At 41.6% G+C, this 17,703-nt stretch overlaps 1 protein-coding gene and 1 pseudogene across 1 annotated transcript; both read right to left on the bottom strand.

The window, feature by feature from the left end:
- Positions 1 to 1,035: 1,035 nt before the first annotated feature.
- Positions 1,036 to 4,915, bottom strand: LOC148664526 (interferon-induced very large GTPase 1-like). The gene has a single exon (XM_088631508.1). It carries the CDS (start codon positions 4,627 to 4,629, stop codon positions 1,114 to 1,116), a length of 3,516 nt encoding a protein of 1,171 aa, XP_088487634.1. The 5' UTR covers positions 4,630 to 4,915; the 3' UTR covers positions 1,036 to 1,113.
- Positions 4,916 to 5,014: 99 nt separating this feature from the next.
- LOC148664527 (interferon-induced very large GTPase 1-like) lies at positions 5,015 to 16,829 on the bottom strand (annotated as a pseudogene).
- Positions 16,830 to 17,703: the final 874 nt, after the last annotated feature.

The raw sequence follows: 17,703 nt of genomic DNA on the forward strand, positions 1-17,703 counted from the left end.
ATGGTTCTGTACTTGAGCTTCAATCAAAATTGAAAAACCTTGGGGTGATATGCGATTCTGGCTTAACATTCAACCCACATGTGCAGCATACTGTCAAAACATATTTTTTTCACCTTAGAAATATCGCAAGACTATGCCCTATGCTATCATTAACTGTGGCTGAAAAGCTGATCAACACATTTGTATTCTCTCGAATTGACTACTGTAATGCTCTACTCGCTGGGGTATTTAAATCTACACTGAACAAACTCCAGTATGTCCAAAATTCAGCAGCCAGAATCCTGACCAGATCTAGTGCAAGTGTTCACATTACTCCTATCTTGAAGTCCTTGCACTGGCTTCCGGTCAAATTCCATGCAGACTTTAAAATCCTCATGCTCACCTATATGGCTCAGCTTGGCACCTCAGTACCTGTCTGAACTATTATCTACTACTACTACTACTACTACTACTACTACTCCCCACCTCGCAATCTTCGCTCTGCTAATTCTGCTCTCCTTACTGTCTCCCAAGCCCGTCTACATTCTATGGGTGACAGGGCCTTCTCCTGCTATGCCCCCAAGCTCTGGAACTCTCTCCCCATGGATATCAGAGAGTCACCTTCTCTAAACTCCTTCAGATCCAGACTCAAAACCCTCTTCTTCAGAAAAGCCTTTACTGAACTGGTTCCATTCTTCACCCCTCTGCTCTTCTTAGTACCACCATCCAAAGTCTCCTCTGTGTATTGTCATTGTGTTTTATCTTGTGTATTCTTCTTATTTATTGTTGTTGTCATCCTGTAAAGCGCTTTGAGAAGCCACCTTTAAAGGTGCTACATAAAATAAGGTTTATTATTATTATTATTATTATTATTATTATTATTATTATTACACTGATGTTGGTTTACTGCTCATCTGTCAGAGCTGCCTACTTTGTGCTTCTGTCCCAGTCTTCAGGGATTTTACCCAAATCTGTGAATTTAATCCAAATTCCCACTCGATCTTGATCCTAAAAGTACAGATGAACCATTTCCAGTAGAACTGTTTGATATCGGACTTATATTTTCACTTCATTTTTACTCAGGTATCAGTTTATACAAAAGACAGTTTTTAATCACCTAGAAACAATTTATAGTTACTTCAGTTCCTTCAGTGCAGAGCTCTTTCCAATTGTTTTCCACTCACTGGGAATTTCACCATGACCTACAAATTTATACTTTAATTTCTCCTCCAGCTGTGACCTGAAAGTACAGATGAACCATTTCCAGTAGGACTGCTCGCTGTTATCTGGGGTGATGCGCCACCTGCTGTAAGGTTCACCTGCTTCTCTGTAGGTCTTATAGGGAACAGTTTTAGTAGATTCCCAAGTAGGATAGAAACTCTTGTCACTGCTGACTGAGGTGGTACAAATATCAACATAAAATATATCTGTCCCATGGATATGCCAGCCAGCCAGAGCAGAAGGACGATGAAACTGGACACTGTGATCAGAGTTATGACCAGGGATAGTGTTTGTGCTGATGGCTTTACAGAAGGGACACTGTTCCCAACAGCCACTGAACGCCTCACACAGAATCTCATCAGGTCTGCGTCTGAAAATCTTTAAGTCAAGGTCAGGTTTGCTGCTGCTTTCTTTCTGAAGACTTTTCAGTAGCTCATCAAGTGATCTGGCCATCATTTCTCTGAGGAACTGCAGGTCTGTGATGTCTTCCTTTTCAATGTTTCTGAAGTCCTGTCTGGGGAGCACCATGTGATCACTGAGTGCTGCACAGAACTCATCCAGCCACAAGGTGGTGCCACCATGTCTGTCTTTCACTGCTGCAGTGACAGTAGTGTTCACTGTTAAAACCTGCTGTACTAGGTCACTCAGATTGGTTTTAAACATCCTTCTCAGTTGATCACTGTTGTCTCTACAGTATCTCTCAACACGCTCCCTTATAAACTTCTCAAAATAACCCTTTGGATGGTTAATATATTCCATATAGGAGTCAAAGTTCGGCTGCTCAGCGAGGTGTCTCAGAATGTGGTTTTCCAGGTTGGATCTGTTACCACTGAAAGCAGGGTAGTTAGATTTCATTTTATCTGGGATCTGGATACAGGTCTTATCACATGCTGCCTGCTGGATCGCAGGTTTGAGGCATCTGCACAGAAAATCTACAAAGAATGTGACAGATGAGGCTCCTTTACAGAAGCTCTTAAAACAGTCGAGGTACTGATCCCTCTTACTCTGGAGGTAAGTCAGAGGATTGTTGGCTTTCCTGAAGGCTGTGTGCATTTTCTTAAATTGTTCTACTGCTGTGGTGCACAGATAGACAGACAGTTCAAACTCGTACTCCTTTGTGAATATATTTTGCTCTGTAGACTTTTCATAATCAGTTATTTTAATCTTTATCAGCCCCAGGATTTCATGGATGAAGTTGTCATTGAAATCCACTTTCTCTTCTTCTCTCCTGTCAATGTATTTATTAACAGGTCTCTGTATTTCCTGAATGAGTTCATTCCCATGATATTCCCACTGTGGGTCTTGAAAAGTAACCGTATTCCATGCAGATCTTGCCCAGCTTTGTTTGATGTGTTTTTTCCTATTGAACTGGAACATCTCCTCTCTGTTCACATCTCCCTGGTTCTTGAATTTCTCCATCAGGATGTTTTGCACTGTGGCTCTGATGTCCAGCTGTTCCTCAGGGGGCAGCTCTGAGGACACTCTGGTCACCCAGCTCTTCCAGAGTCTGTCAAACTGCTCCTCCACTTTCTTATCACTGAGCTTCTGCTCCTTCAGTCTGGACGCCAGGTCTTTGCTCATTTTAATCAGTTCTGCTTCGTATTCTGATTTCTTCCTGTCTAGCTCCGATCGGCATTTCTTCAGTCTGATCAGTTCATTGCTCTGCTTTCTGGTTTCTTCAATGAGCTCATTTCTCAGGCTCTCAAACCTTTTATCAACATTCACCTTCCACTTAATCAAGATCTCCTGGTATTTTTCTTCTTTAAAATACTTCTTTATTTCAGCTGTCAGAGTTCTGTAGATCTCATGAAATTCTCTCCTCAGATCTGACAATGTCACAGCCTGAACTATATTATTGATGATTTGGTTGCTCAGTCTGTTCTGTACCTCTAAGGCTCGTTTCCTCATCTTCCATGACCACTCTCCGTACCTGTCCTCCAGTTTACTGTAAACCATCATTTCTAGGGTGTTTCTGAAGCTGAAGACAAAGTTCTCCCCCAGCAGGGCATTCCAGAGATCTTTGATCCGTAATTTAAACTCTGACAGTGAGGGAAACTTCACTCCCGGCTGCCACTGAGCGACACTGAGGAGCTTCATCTTCAGCTCCTGGACGTTCTGGCTGTAGGAGGGGTTGGGAGGAGCCATCGGAGGGTCTCCTTCCAGAAGGTTTTTGAAGTAGAAAACCTGTGAGTCCACATCAAACTGGATAATGTCACTGAAGCCGGTAACTTCACAGCCTTCCTCTTTGGCAGCAATGCGGGACATTTCATCCAGTTTCTCCTGGAGGCGCCTCCTTCCCTCCATATTCTTGCTGTTTGCTGAAGATTCTGCCACATTCTGATGCACAAAAACACAACTTGGTTTGATCTGAACAGACTTCATTCTCAGAAATGCCTGGACGCAGATTTGGAGAATATCCTGCATTTCAGAGGGATTTTCTCCCATGATGTTGATCACAGTCATGTCACCAATCCCGATAATAAACGTTGCTAATTCATTGTGATGACTCAGTGTGGTTTTATTACTGAGCTCTGGTGACCGAAGCCCCTCTGTGTCCACCACCAGGACAAAGTCATACTGCAGCTGAGCTCTGACATCCTCACTCACTCGCACTAACTGCATGAACACTCCCCTGGTGCACCTTCCTGCACTCACTGTGAACTGCAGCCCGAACATCGTGTTCAGCAGAGTGGACTTTCCCGAGCTCTGGACTCCAAGAACAGAGAGGACAAACACCTTTCTGTCTCCAATTTTTTCCTTGAGTTTGTCTAGGACAGCCTCAATCCACAGGAGGGGCACATGGGCAGCATCTCCGTCCATCAGCTCCAGAGGATGTCCTGACATCAGCATCTCGGCTCCGACAGCGGGAAAGACACTGACAAACTGTCTGTACTCTTCTAGACCCTCTCCTTCTGATTGAACAGCCTCATGAAGCTGAGCGGTTTCTCTCATGAGGTGTTGAAGTCCGAGAGTAGCAGCAGTGATCTCTTCAGATATGGTGCTCAGGTCTTTCTGCAGTTTCATCTCCTGCTCCTTGTCCTTGCTCTTCTCTTTCTGCCTCAGTGTTTTCCATGTGGAGTGGAATTTCTTCTGAAGTTCACTCAGTGTGTCTGCAGTCAGTTCATCTAGATACATCCCCAGCCAGTGCAGCATGAACAGTTTAATGTCTTGTGGATCTGCAGAAGCTAAACACTCCAGGAAGGATCTCATGAAGTCATGGAGAGGGAAAGCTCTCTTTAGCTGCTCACGGCGGAGGGCTCTTTTCTCAGCCCTGATATTGCTCACCTGCTGTTCAATACTTGTGTTCACTCTGCTGTTCAGACAATACTGTTCTTTGTCCTTCAGGCACCACTTGTGCCACAGCTTGCCCTGCAGAGGCAGCAGCTTCTCCTTGAGGTTTAATAACTCATCTTCTCTCAGGAGGCTCATCAGAAGTTCAGCCTTTTCCTTCCCTTCTATACAGGCTTCACTGTCTTCATCCACCCTGAACTGCTGCTGTCTCGCAGCCTGTAAGTATGTCTGCAGGCTGGAGCTCTTGTTCACAGTGGAGATGCAGTGTTTGACGTGTAATACTATCTCATCAGTCAGATCAGCTTCGTTCCTGTTCTTGGCAGCCAGTCTCACCTTGGTTGGATTGTTTCCTTGTGGGACTTTACTCAGGCCAGCAAACAGACAGATTAGGGGAACAGGAGAGTTGAAAAGAGCCTCAGCTGTCTTCTTCACGTCTTCCCCCAGTGGAGTCTCTGTGATCAGAACTACATTGACAACGCTGACCTCCTGGAGAAACTGCAGCTGTTCTGGGTGTTTGCTGGCATCACCGTGAAGGTTCAGGAGAGCCACACAGCTGTCGAACACGTCGTCCTTCCTGCCTCCTGGACAGTACCAGGCGATCTCCACCACCCTGTCCATGAGCAGGCTGTGTTGAGCTGCCCCTGCAGTGCCGGTGGAAAAACACACTGTGTCTCTTGGGGCTGACGACGCTGTTCAGGATCTGGGATTTGGAGACGGAGGATGATCCCAGCCTGATGAAGGACACCGTTGGCACTGGAGCATTGAACATGTCCCTGCAGTTGTGTTTCACAGAGCTGCCTCTCTCAGATGGCTCCCTGCAGCACCATGATTTCTTGATCTGCCTCAGGGCCCACAGAGGGAACTCCAGTGCCCCAGTCCAGGGGCTGGGCACCAGCAGGGGTAAGGCGAACTGACAGGTGGACAGCTTGGTGTAGAGGTACTGCCTCAGGAAGTCATCAGAGTAGTGGAACACAGCCATGTGGACGTCCATGAGGTGAATGTGAGTCTTGTGTTTCTTTTCCTTCTCAACATCTTCCTCGCCAATACTGAAGAAGCCAAAACTGCTTTTTTCAGGACCACTAGAACACTGCACTGTGGTGGCACTGTTTTCCTTACAGTCAGTATCCGGAACTTTAAGAACAAAAAAACGGACACTGTAGTCCAGCATCATGAGCTTGTACAGATAGTGGAAACAGAGCTGGCTCTCCTCTCTGGGATTGTTCACACTTTGTGAGGCACTATCTATGACAAGAATATCTTTTTTTTGCTGTTTAAGGCATAGGCACTTTAGACCCAGTTTCTGAAGCAAATTCATAAAATCTTCTTGTTCCTCGCTGTTTGTCAAGTGTGTCAACTGCAGTTCAAGTCGTTTCCAGTCCTGATATACATTTGCACATGTGATTGCTGAGGAGACTTCAGGGATCATTTTCCCCTTTAGCTGTGATTTTATCAACTGTAGTCGCCTCTCCTTATCCTTTGAGGTGACTGACTGTTTGTTTTTTGATGCAGTCAGAGCTGTGAGCACTAAGTGGGCCTGAGCTCTTGTAGGATGTTGCCCTTTCAGTAAGCAGTCTTTGTCATAAGCCTTCTGGAGCTCATTCTCTAAAAAGTCAATGTCTTTCCAGCCCAGAGGGTGACTGAAACTGTTGTTCTTCAAGCTGTATCCTACAGATGTGATGACCGAAAGTACCAGCAGCTCTGCTTCTCCCTCATTGTTCTGTGTTAAAGTCTGTCGCAGGGAGTTCAGGGAGAAGGCAATAGTGCATGTGGCTTTGATCTTGGCCTCACGCACAGTTACAGAGTCACTGAGTGCTAATGTAGAATCTGCTAGTTCTTTAGTTCTCCTCAGGATTTCCGCCAGTTCAGAGAACTCGGAAACAGAGACAACTTTGAATATTTCCTCCTCAGCCTGGTAGGCCCACTCCATGATTTTGGCTCTGTTTGGGACGTTTTTCACTGTGTACAGGTGAGGCTCCATGAGAGAGCGCATCATCGTTTGCAGGTTTATTGCTTCCTCATGTTTGTGCTTTTTAACAACTTCCAGTAAAACATCTTGCAGGACCTTGTTAGAGAGACAGGTCTGAAACCAGATTCTGTGGGACCCTGTTGTTTCTCTCAGTTTACTCTTGAACTGCAGCAGCTCAGTCAGAACCTGTTCACTGTTGGACACAGTCCAGTTCTTCACTGTCTGAATCAGCTCCTCAGCCTCTCTCTGTGCCGAGAGCTCCCTCTCTCCTGACATCAGGTCTGCGTCCTGCCCTGTGATCCTTCTGTAGGCCTCCAGCAGGCTGCTGCTCAGTCTGAAAGGGTCTGTGAAGTCCTGAGTGTGAGCAGACAGGATGATGTCCCACACAGGAATCAGCCTGGTTCCTCTGTCTATCACCTGCCAGGTCCTGTTGCTGCTGACCAGAGCACACTTCCACTGCAGGTGATTGTGAGTTTCAGCAGGACCCCCACTTTTAGAGACAGAGAGCTTCACTCCGCTCATCTGGGTTTCACTGTAGTTCCCAGTAAAGTGTCCTTTCAGCTCTGATGCAGACTTGCTCACTCCAGCTGAACAAGATGTGGTTAATGCACAGTATCCATGACCAACATAGATATTTAGAGCTTGTCAGATGTCAGGCTGTTCATCCCTGTGAGATCATTGCTGCTGAAACCCTCACCAGAGGCCTTCCACCAGAACACCCCACCAAAGTGAACAGGACCCTGGTTAGCATGGGTGCCAAATCTCTTAAAAAAACTATCCATTCTGTTTATTAACATAGGGAACATGCTATCTTCTTCACTCTTTAACAGCGCCGTTTCTATATCTCGGAGGTCTCTCATGGCAGCACCTGACAACTTCAGTCTATTCTTCTCAAAAAAGCTGGACGCCAGTGGTACATAGTTGTACTTTGTTTTCCATATGCATGGGTGTGCAGATGGGGGTTTCTCCTTGTCTGTAGAGTGTGAGAGACCTACTGTGTTTGCAGCAGAGAAGGCCTTGAATTCACCTGTTACTAAAGTGCTGAAAGAGTAGCCCAGATTTTCCATGACCTTCTGGAAAAGGGCCTGTGATTTATAGGATGAAAACTCCTCCTGCTCATAAAGGGAGCTGTGCTGGGGTCTGTGCAGTGAGAAGCCCTCAGGAACCTCAATGAGCTGCTCTCTCTTCTCCAGCATGTTCTTCAGAACCCCAGTGCAGTAGATTCCCTGCAGAGACAGGCCTTCAGACGCATTACTTAACACCTCCTCATCAGAAAGGTTTCCAGGAGGAGAGGTGGATGTGTCTTCCATGAAACTGAGCTGTTTGTGCAGATTCTTTACCAGCTCTTTGAGGGATTGTCCAGCCGGTACCCAGCACTCCTTAGGGACGTCAAGAGCTGAACGAATCTTATCTTTCAACGATTTCACCTGGGCTGCGTTTTCTTTATTTTTCTCTAACAGTTTCTGAAGCTGTGTTAGGTCCCGTCTCACCTGCTGTGTTCTCCTTCTAAAGGACTTCTGTGGGTTTACCTAGTTTATTAAGACAGAAGAAAAAAAGTAAATAATTTAGCAAACAGAATGGGTTTCTGGGCGATAATTAAAAATCGAACACGCTAAGAAATTTTCCATCCTGGTTACATTCTAAAAAAGTCCATGTAAAGTATATAAGGAAATAATATACAAAACTGAGTTTTTTCAATAGAAATACATTAAAACATGAATGTTGAGACTTAACATTCAGGATGACTTGACACAGAAATTGTATATACATATTGTATAGTACATATTGTAACAAGTACGTAAATTACAGTAGAGAGAAACAAACTTGTTTAGCTTGAAAGTGATTAGGGAAGGATGTTGGGACAATAAGCTGTGTTATTACCATAAACAAAACATTACAGCAACGAGGTTTAGATGTTGCTGTCTAGTATGTTTGACAAATCAATCACTTATCCTCTAAAAATAAATTCATTGTTTTGAATAATACATTATTGAAATCATTTAAAATAAAAATGATTAATTTAATTGCTATTTTTTAAATTAGATTTTTCCATTCATGGTGAATTTACAAATAAATTTACACATTTTTTAAGCATAAATTTAAATGTTATTAAAAACCAGAATGCTCAAACTAATGGTGTCTAAAGCAAAAATGAAAGAGAAAAAAAAAATGTTTGCGTAAGCATTCAGATCTGTGGATTCAATATTTAGTGAAAGTACCTTTGGAAACAATTACATCTGTAAACGTTTTTAGGCATATCTCTACTAAACTAAACCAAATTGTTTTGAGATCACTCAAGGACAGTAATGGTCAAGTCTCAAAGACTTTCATTTCTGATTAATGCTTGACGTCACTATGCTCACAAAGAGACCAAAGGTCATTGAAATGTACAACGATGTACTGTAGCTGCAGATGGATTTTTTGGATTCTCACAGGGAAATCACAGAATTGGCTGCAGCTGGAAACTCCCCCCATTTGTAAGCAGTTCCTGAAGCAAGTTAAGGTTGTCCACAAACTCTCAAGGTTCTATAAAGTAGTGAGCATGGTGGTATAACATTGATAGCAGCCTAGGTCATTTACTGGGTTAGGATGTTGGTAAGTAAGAAGACAGTTAATGAGTGAACCTGGTCAACCGGAATAGACTGATTATTACCACTGCTATCTAGGAAGAGACGGTTAAAGGTTATGGAAAGATAAGGTCATGGTTCATGTGGAAACCCCCTTGCCGTGCTACTCAAATAAAAAGAGGGCTCTTCCACAAATGACCACTCTGTGATATGTGAGGGTTTCGTTCCTCAAGTCTTTATGTGACTCAAATTTTTTTTTAGTTTTTACTAAATTTACAAATTATAAATCTCATGTAAGTTGGAAGTGACCCTTCTCTAGTGTGAATACATACTGTATAGAAAATTACCATTATAAAATTGTTCCTCCCTTATTGTTCCCAGCTGTGCTTGCAAGTGAGGAAGGAAAGACATGAGAGTATAACTGCTGGTTCTCCTGGGTTTATTGTTCTTTAATGGTGAACAGCAGAGAGAGGATGTAGCAAAAGCTAACATTCCATGATAGGGATAAAAAATAAACTTCCACTCTTTATATAGTTTATATCATTTTTAAAACCCTATAATTTACCACCAAATTGAGCATTCAAAATTCAAACTTATTTACCTTATTTATTAGATTTATATATAACTGCATATGACCCTACACTGTACTGTCACTGTTAAACACAAAGTAAAATACACATTAAATTCTATAAATAAATATGGCACATTATGGTAATTGAATGGCTTGAATACTTATGCAATCATGAGTTTTTTTTTCTTGCATATTGTCTTTTTACTTCTTGCTTTACTTTTGATTTTTACTTTGAATGTGTGGACTGAATTGCATAAGTTAGAAACATGAATTGCTACTTCAAAGTGTAACTACTGCAAGATTTAAAGCAACAAGAGTGAAAACTCAAGGGTTTGAATGCTTTTGCAAAGTACCATACTTTTTGTATTTACAATAAAATGCTTTTTTGGGATAATTAGTTTAGATAAGTTATATATTATTTACAATGGTATTAAAGAACAGCCATAGGAAGTATAGATACAGTGCCTTCAGAAATTATTCACCCCCCATTAATTATTTCTCATTCTGCTGTGTTGGAAAGTCAAATCAAAGCATATTTAAATGGGATTTCATTTTAACATTATAGAGAATTACTTCTTAAAATGAAATAAAGTATTTAGATGTCTTCAGAATTATATTGAAAATTAAAGTATTCACCCCCTTTGTTTTAACAACCTAAATTGGGTGAGGTATTCAATTATCTTGAGATATCACATTAAATACGTTAACAAGGTACACGTGTGTTCATTTCGAATCCACTTGTGTTCAATTGCTTGATAAATTGCACAATAAATATCACTGACTGTGAGGTCTCATACCTAAAAGAGCCGATCAGGGGTGAGTTTCCTGAAAACGATGAATCTTAGAGACTAACGAGCAACTTTCCGATGTACAGATGCAGCCATTCAAAACAAGCGGGCGATACCACATTATTGTGCGGTGCGCTTGACGCAGTTTACCTCAAGTTACCGTATTAATACCATAAATTCTCGCATAGTGCTTCATGATACCACGTGGTACCGCAAATAAAATAATAGTATTCTGAATTTCCGCAAGGTGGAGCTAATAAAGCTCAACCTCTCATGTTTGAGCTGTCGCCATCAAAGTCTTTACCAAAATTATTACTAATAGTATTAATAATGAATGACCTTGGACAAGCTGTAAACTCAAAGTATTGCCCTGGTCCACATTCTTTTTTCATTGATTGTCTTTGTAAAAGTAACACCCCAGCATTTCGCAATCACGCATTTGTTTCCAATCATGCAAAGTACAGTAATTTTTGAGAATCTCCGATTCACCATGCCTTTCACATGCTCATAAAAGATATTGATTTTGGAACAATATCTTTGTGAGCCCTAAATGAATTAATAGCAAACATGCTTTCATGGAGGGCTTCTCAGATAGTTGGGCCTTCAGGTAGATTGTCAGGTGAAAGGATTTGTAAATATATTTTGTTAAAGCAAGTCAGTTTTTCCGCAACACATAAAATACATTTTTCCAAGAAAGTTTAGCCTTTGTCACTAATGAAACCACTAAATAAAGACATAAATATAGAGATTTTTTTATTCAATGTTGGTAGCAGGATGAACTGTCAGGTTGAGCTAAGTGTATATTTTGTTGCAGAGTTGCTGCAAGATGTTAACAGTGAAAAAAGGTATTTAGAAATGAGTTATTTCCAGAAGAAAATTTTCAGAATAATCGGTGCCATTAACCGCTCCAGGCAGCAGAACTGAGAACCGTGCCTCCTCCCTCTCTCGGTGCTGCACCGGGTCTAAATATCTAAACATATGTATCTATATAGCAGGAAGTCTCACTGTATTCCACTTTTTTCTAAACACGGAAAAACAGATTCACAACGCGACGCTGTGTCACTGTGTAAAAAAAATGGTTTGAACACCCTATATTGCAAAGAGCTGCTGAGCTACTATAAGAATAGGAGTTCCAGCTGTCAAAGGGGAAAGTGCCCGCGGTCTTTTAATTAGTATTAATATAAGTATTTAGTGGTATTAAATAAATACAGCTTTTTAGTATAGATTACACTTTTCTAAAATGTATTTAAAAATAAAAATGATTACAATCTAATCTTTCCACGTTTGATCCAAAAATCCCAAGAAAAATACATCTAAATAGGGAGAAAGCTATGCTGAAAGTTTATTAAGATACTTAGAAGACAAAGATAACAATTTATGTTGCATTTGTCTGATTGTGAATAAAAAAATACATATGATAAAACATGCTTTTGCGATTTAAATCAAAACGTGATTTAAATCAATATAAATGTTTATATTGTAACGCATACTTTACAGCCTCCATTTCTTTATAAAAAATTAAAGATCGTTTGCACAGCCTAAGAGGGGGGGTCTACTCTCAGTGACAGCTGACAATCCTCCATACACTCAAGTGAAAAATTAATAATGCCAATGTAAACGTCATATTTACAATTTGTTGATAATAGAAATGTTAAGTTCTCTAAAGCTTTGTGATATCTTTACCCAGGCAGCAAAAGATCAGCTACACTGGGAAGATGCGACACAGAAGATATGATTAATAACCTTTTAAATCTGAAGGGAGATGTAAAGGGATCCCCCCACAAACACACACAATAGAAGCAGGAAGCAGAAGCAGGGACAGTTGTCAGAAGGAAAGAAGGTGACTATTCATTGTTATTAAAAATGGCTTAAATTCGATCATGTTGTGATATTTAGAAATATAAAAAGTCAATTAATTGTCCATAATATTGTTATTCTATTTTTTCAAAGAAATGTTTGTTAAAAAGAAAGTTACAGCACCAACTGGATTTGAACACACAACCTGTGAGTTACTAATCCAGCACATAGACCACCAGGCTACCAGGAAGGTCACATGAGTGTAGGTGAAACAGCCCTACACATACAGAATCAACAGACATTGTACAGCATGTATTACTGTGTTGCAGTACACAAATATAATTTTATTGTTATTAATTTCTTTAGATACGCGATTCCATATTATATTAGCAGAAAAGCTTAAAACTACCACTTTTTATACGTGCTATTTCACATGTTAGTTAAAGACTTCGATGCTTAAAATGTTTAGGGAGAAATGGAATACTGGTGTGTATTTTTTATTTAAAGTACCGAGACCAGCCATATACTGTATGTTTTTGTTCCAAAATGAATATCGTTTATGGCCTTCACACGCGTTACAGTATGCTACTATTCTTTTAATGCTCAGCTACTAAGATTTCCCTTCAGTGGTAAAATTCCATATAAATATTCAATACTAAAACGGGCACAGTAAAGACATTTAAATCTTTCAACGACTGACCAACACACCACGAGTGCCCCTGTCGGTCAACCAATCACGTACCGCGGTATTTCACATCATGATGCGCGAGGACGTAGCCAATTACCCGCGGTACGTGTCTGTGCTGCACACTTTGAATGGCTGTATCTGTACGTATGGTTTTGGGAAACGCACGAAAAAGTAGTTTCCAAAAACCCTACTTTTTCGTGCGTTTCCAAAAAACCTTCTTAATCGGTCATGTAGCGGCGAGGCTTATTAATAAGGTAGAATTAAGTGTTTCGGAGCTTTCCCAAATGAGGCCCCATTTCTCTGTTCATCTCTGTGGTGCAGCCACAGAGAAACTATTCATGCAGGCTGATGTAAGGTTTCCTAGGACAGCTCCCAAAGGGGGATGCACTTAGCTAAGCCTGGCTATCATGATCAATGGTCATCCATTGGCGTCTATCTGTCTAGGGAGTGCCAGATGGACATCTGGACTGCATTACTAAGTGTCAGGAGTAAGTGACTCATATCTCACCTTGATCAACCAATCAGGGACTGGTAGGGCTGGGTAACCCACGTGGGACTCTGATGCCCATGGAACTTTCAGCCAATCAACGAGCTGAAGTTCCTCCAGGTAAAAACAGGCAACACAGAGATTCAGAGAGATTCAGGAGAATTCTATGGACTTTTCTAAAGGGAATTCAAAGGAGAATTCCAGGGCAGGACGGCCCAGGAGCAGAAGGCTCCCAAGGGCAGGACATTCTCGCAGCGCGCCTCCTGACCATCCTGAGACTCAGCCCGAACAACCACGGAACGGCCAGTGTGTCCGAGTGCCAGAACGAACAGGTCCTCTTCCTGACTTGCTGGGACCCACAGTCATCTTTTCTCCTGTGCGCAAACTTTGCTTGTTAAAGCCAACACTAACTAGCCGGTCAGTGAGCATCTGCAGTGCACCGTCGCAAGCCTCACAGCACAGCCTGGCACCGAGCCAGAGAGTTTGGATTGGACAGCAACAGCCTGCAACTGTTTCTTTGTGCCCGCAGGAGATCTGAATCCCCAGAGATTGGATGAGTATTCAACTTCAATGCATTACAGCTCGAGAATTCAATTGTTATCCCAACCAGTTGATATCAATTTAATTCCTAAGAGTTATGTACTTGTTTTGAGTATCTAATGTAGAAGTTATAACCAAGTTCATTTACGAAACGGTCTTAATGAATGATATACTGAACGTATGTCCTCTTGATATATGTAACTCTTTGTAACTGACTGAATATATACCTTTTGTATTCTGATAACCCTCTCGATAAGATCTGTTAGTTTTACATGCATATTCTATGTATTAATAAGTGTATCCTCGTGTATTAGTACCTGTGTGTGTGCGTTGTTTGAGTTATATCGCATGGTTGGATTCTAAAGCCATCAAAAGAATCAACTTTGTGATTTACTGCTACAATTAATAATTGTCCCAGTAAATGCCCAAACCCTACAGAACTGGTGCCTTCAGAGAGCCACTACATTACATTTTGGCTATGGCAACGTTACAGTCATTTTACGAGCGAGTATAAAGTACTTTGTTAATCCTGCTCCTGAAGTCGCTTAGCAAAAAGCATCACAAGTCGATTGAAAAACAATTGATTGACAATACTTTCATTATATGGTGTCTGTTTTGGTCCGTCAGTGGGATGAAATAAAGTTGTGAAAAGGAATATGAAGTAAACATGACAACATTATTTAACAACCATTTAAGCGAAAGAGTATAGAGAGACACAAAATGGGACACTTATTGTTTCTAAGAGAAAAGAAAATAAATGACTGACATGCCATAAAACAAAACCAAGATGGACTGCGTGGACAGGGTATGCGTTCTGCACGACGTCTTTGATTTATTTTTTTGGCGCACTGCTATTGTTAAGAATCACTGAGAAAGGCCAACATTAAGTCACACCTAGAGTTTGCTAGAAGCCATGTGACAAAACTTGAGACTTTTTGGAAATTTTGAAAATTTTGTGGTCTAGTGAGACTAAAGTTTTGCTCTTTGGCCTGAAAGCAAAGCGCTATGTTTGGCGCAAACCAAATACAGCCCAACACCCAGGTAACACCATCCCTACCCTCAAGCATGGAGGTGGCAGCATCATGCTCTGGGGTTGCTATTCAGCAGGAGGAACTGGAAGGCTTGTTGACATCAAGGGCAACATGGATGGAGCCAAAAACAGGCAAATCCTTGAGGAGAATCTGTTTCAGTTAGCCAGAGATCTGCATTTAGGGCAAGGACTCATTTTCCAGCACGACAATGACACAGAGCACACAACACAAACTATCAAGGAATTGCTGGAAAAAAAAGGTTAGTATTCTGGAATGGCCCAGCTAGAGCCTAGACTTGAATCCAATTGAAAGTCTATGGTATGACCCGAAAACTGCTGTCCACTGACGTTCTCCATCTAATTTGGTGGAGTTGGAGCAAATTTGCATTGAATAATGGGCAAAAACTCCACAATCTAAATGTGCAAAGCTCATACAGACATACCCAAGAAGACTCTCTGATGTAATTGCTGCTAAAGGACTATGTACAGAGTATTGACTCGGGGCGTGAATACGTTTTAAAATGAGAAATGTAAGTCTTTCATTCTGGAGAAACGAATATCCTTGAATCTTTTATCTGTGAATAAAAAATATTTTTTGACTCAAATGTGTTGAAGGTATTGTGTTATTGAAGGGAGAGAAAAGTATTTCAATGTGGTAAAATTTGGAAGTGTAACAGGAACAAAATGTGAAAAAATTTAAGGGGGTGAATACTTTCTGAAGGCACTGTATGCAAGTATATATATATTGCTATTAGTATATAGCAATTAGTATAAATATGTACTCACCTCTGATGGCTCTGTTCTAGTTTCTGTTTTAAGTGGCACTTTGGCATCTTCTCTCTCTGGTAATTCCTCACGTTCTGCTGTCTTTGGTGATCTCTCTGGAACCTCTGTCTCTGATGATTCCTGAAGTTCTTCTCCCTCTGGTGATCCCTTGGGTAAAAACTGCAAGGAAAGGGAATTTAAAAGTTTCTAAGACACTGACATGAAACCACTCTGCCACATAGCAATTAAGTCTGATGCCCCCCCCCCAACTCCAGAGACAACTTGTAATAAAATTGGCAAAGAAAGCAGGAAATTCAAATTCCATTTGGAAAGGTTAAGTTTTTTAAGGAAATTGGACACATCAGTGCCTTGCACACTCTATAGATATATAAATATATTATTCTGCATGTGTTATGTATACTGTATATTTCAAGAGGGAGCTGAGTCAGCCTGCGTAGGCTGCAAAGGTAAAGGTTTATTCACACCTGAAGAAAGCTCCATAGCTGAAACATTGTGTTTTTTTTTTCTTCTCTTTTCAGCATGGAATAAACCTTTACTTGTTCCTTTGCATATTATGGATGGTGCAGTGCCTAAGGCTCTGCGCCTGTGACTGGAAGGTTGCCGGTTTGTATGCTGTGGCTGGCAGAGGAATCCTACTCTGTTGGGCCCCTGAGCAAGGCCCTTAACCCCAACTGCCCCAGGGGCGCTGTATAAATGGCTGACCCTGTGCTGACCCCCAGCTTCTCCCCTTGTCTGTGTGTCTCACGGAGAGAAAGTTGGGGTATATGAAAAGACAAATTCCTAATACAAGAAATTGTAAATGGACAATACAGTGATCTTATCTTATCTCTTATATATATAGAGGTTTATTGTATATACCGTATACACACACAGCACGTATAGGTGTTACCTTTTGGCTTCGTTCATTATTTTCTCCTGCTGGCTCATTCGCAATGTTCCACTCTCGGCCTGTACAACAACAAGTCACTTTAAATGTACTGAAGCAATCACAGAACACTGAAGACATTACAGAATTACATACGCCAGTGGTTCTCAAACTTTTTTGACCAAGTACCACCCCTGATCAAACCAAAGCATCCAAGTACCACCTACAAAACATCTTCTCATAGGAACCCCAGAAAATCGCAATGGCCGACATGAGCGCACATTTATGCACACACTCACATACACATAATAAATAATTTAACCCTAGGGGGTTCATGTAGGCCCCCCACCGTCAGGGACTTGAACCCGGGCCTCCAGCATCACTCAAAAGGGACCCAACCTCTTGAGCCAAAGGGAAATCTCCCATCAGCCTGATGGCTGCAGTCCCTGCTATTCACAGGGAAGGGCGGTGACATCACCACTCTGGTAAGCCAGCTCTTACAAGCAATGGAGGCCGTATGCATTACACTCTCCCCCACTTAACTCACCATCCTTGGCAAAGGGCTATCCCACCCCACTCTAACACCAATGTAACACTACAGGGCTCACATGGGCGCCCTCACCACAGCAGGTCAGCCCCCCACCATCAGGGACTCACACCCAAGCCTCCGGTGTTACTCAACAGGGACCTAGCCTCTTGAGCCAAAGGGAAATCTCCCATCAGCCCAGAGGCTGTGTATGCGTTACAATATTATTATAATAATAAACTTTATTTGATATAGCGCCTTTAAAGATGGCTTCTCAAAGCGCTTTACAGAAAAAAACAGGAACAACAACAAATAAAAATAAACAATAAAAAGCACCATTTCAGTGAGAGGGGTGAGCCCGTTTAGAGTAAAGCAGATGTGAAGTCATTTTTCGTGCCTTGACACAATTCACAACAGAGTCTAACAGATTTTAAATCGTCAGGCATTTTCTTGACGGCAAAGGTCTTGCAGTGGATGTTGCACTTCATATCTAAAGCAACCTCTTGCTGTGTGGGCTTGTCATCGCTCTAGTACCGTGTGTACAAACTCAGATGCATTTTATCCAGTCGATGCCATTCTCTTCGATAAATTCATTCAGAAG

This window comes from Lepisosteus platostomus, chromosome 5 (genome assembly GCF_059453375.1).
Source record: "Lepisosteus platostomus isolate fLepPlt1 chromosome 5, fLepPlt1.hap1, whole genome shotgun sequence".
In the NCBI taxonomy this organism is placed as follows: domain Eukaryota; kingdom Metazoa; phylum Chordata; class Actinopteri; order Semionotiformes; family Lepisosteidae; genus Lepisosteus; species Lepisosteus platostomus.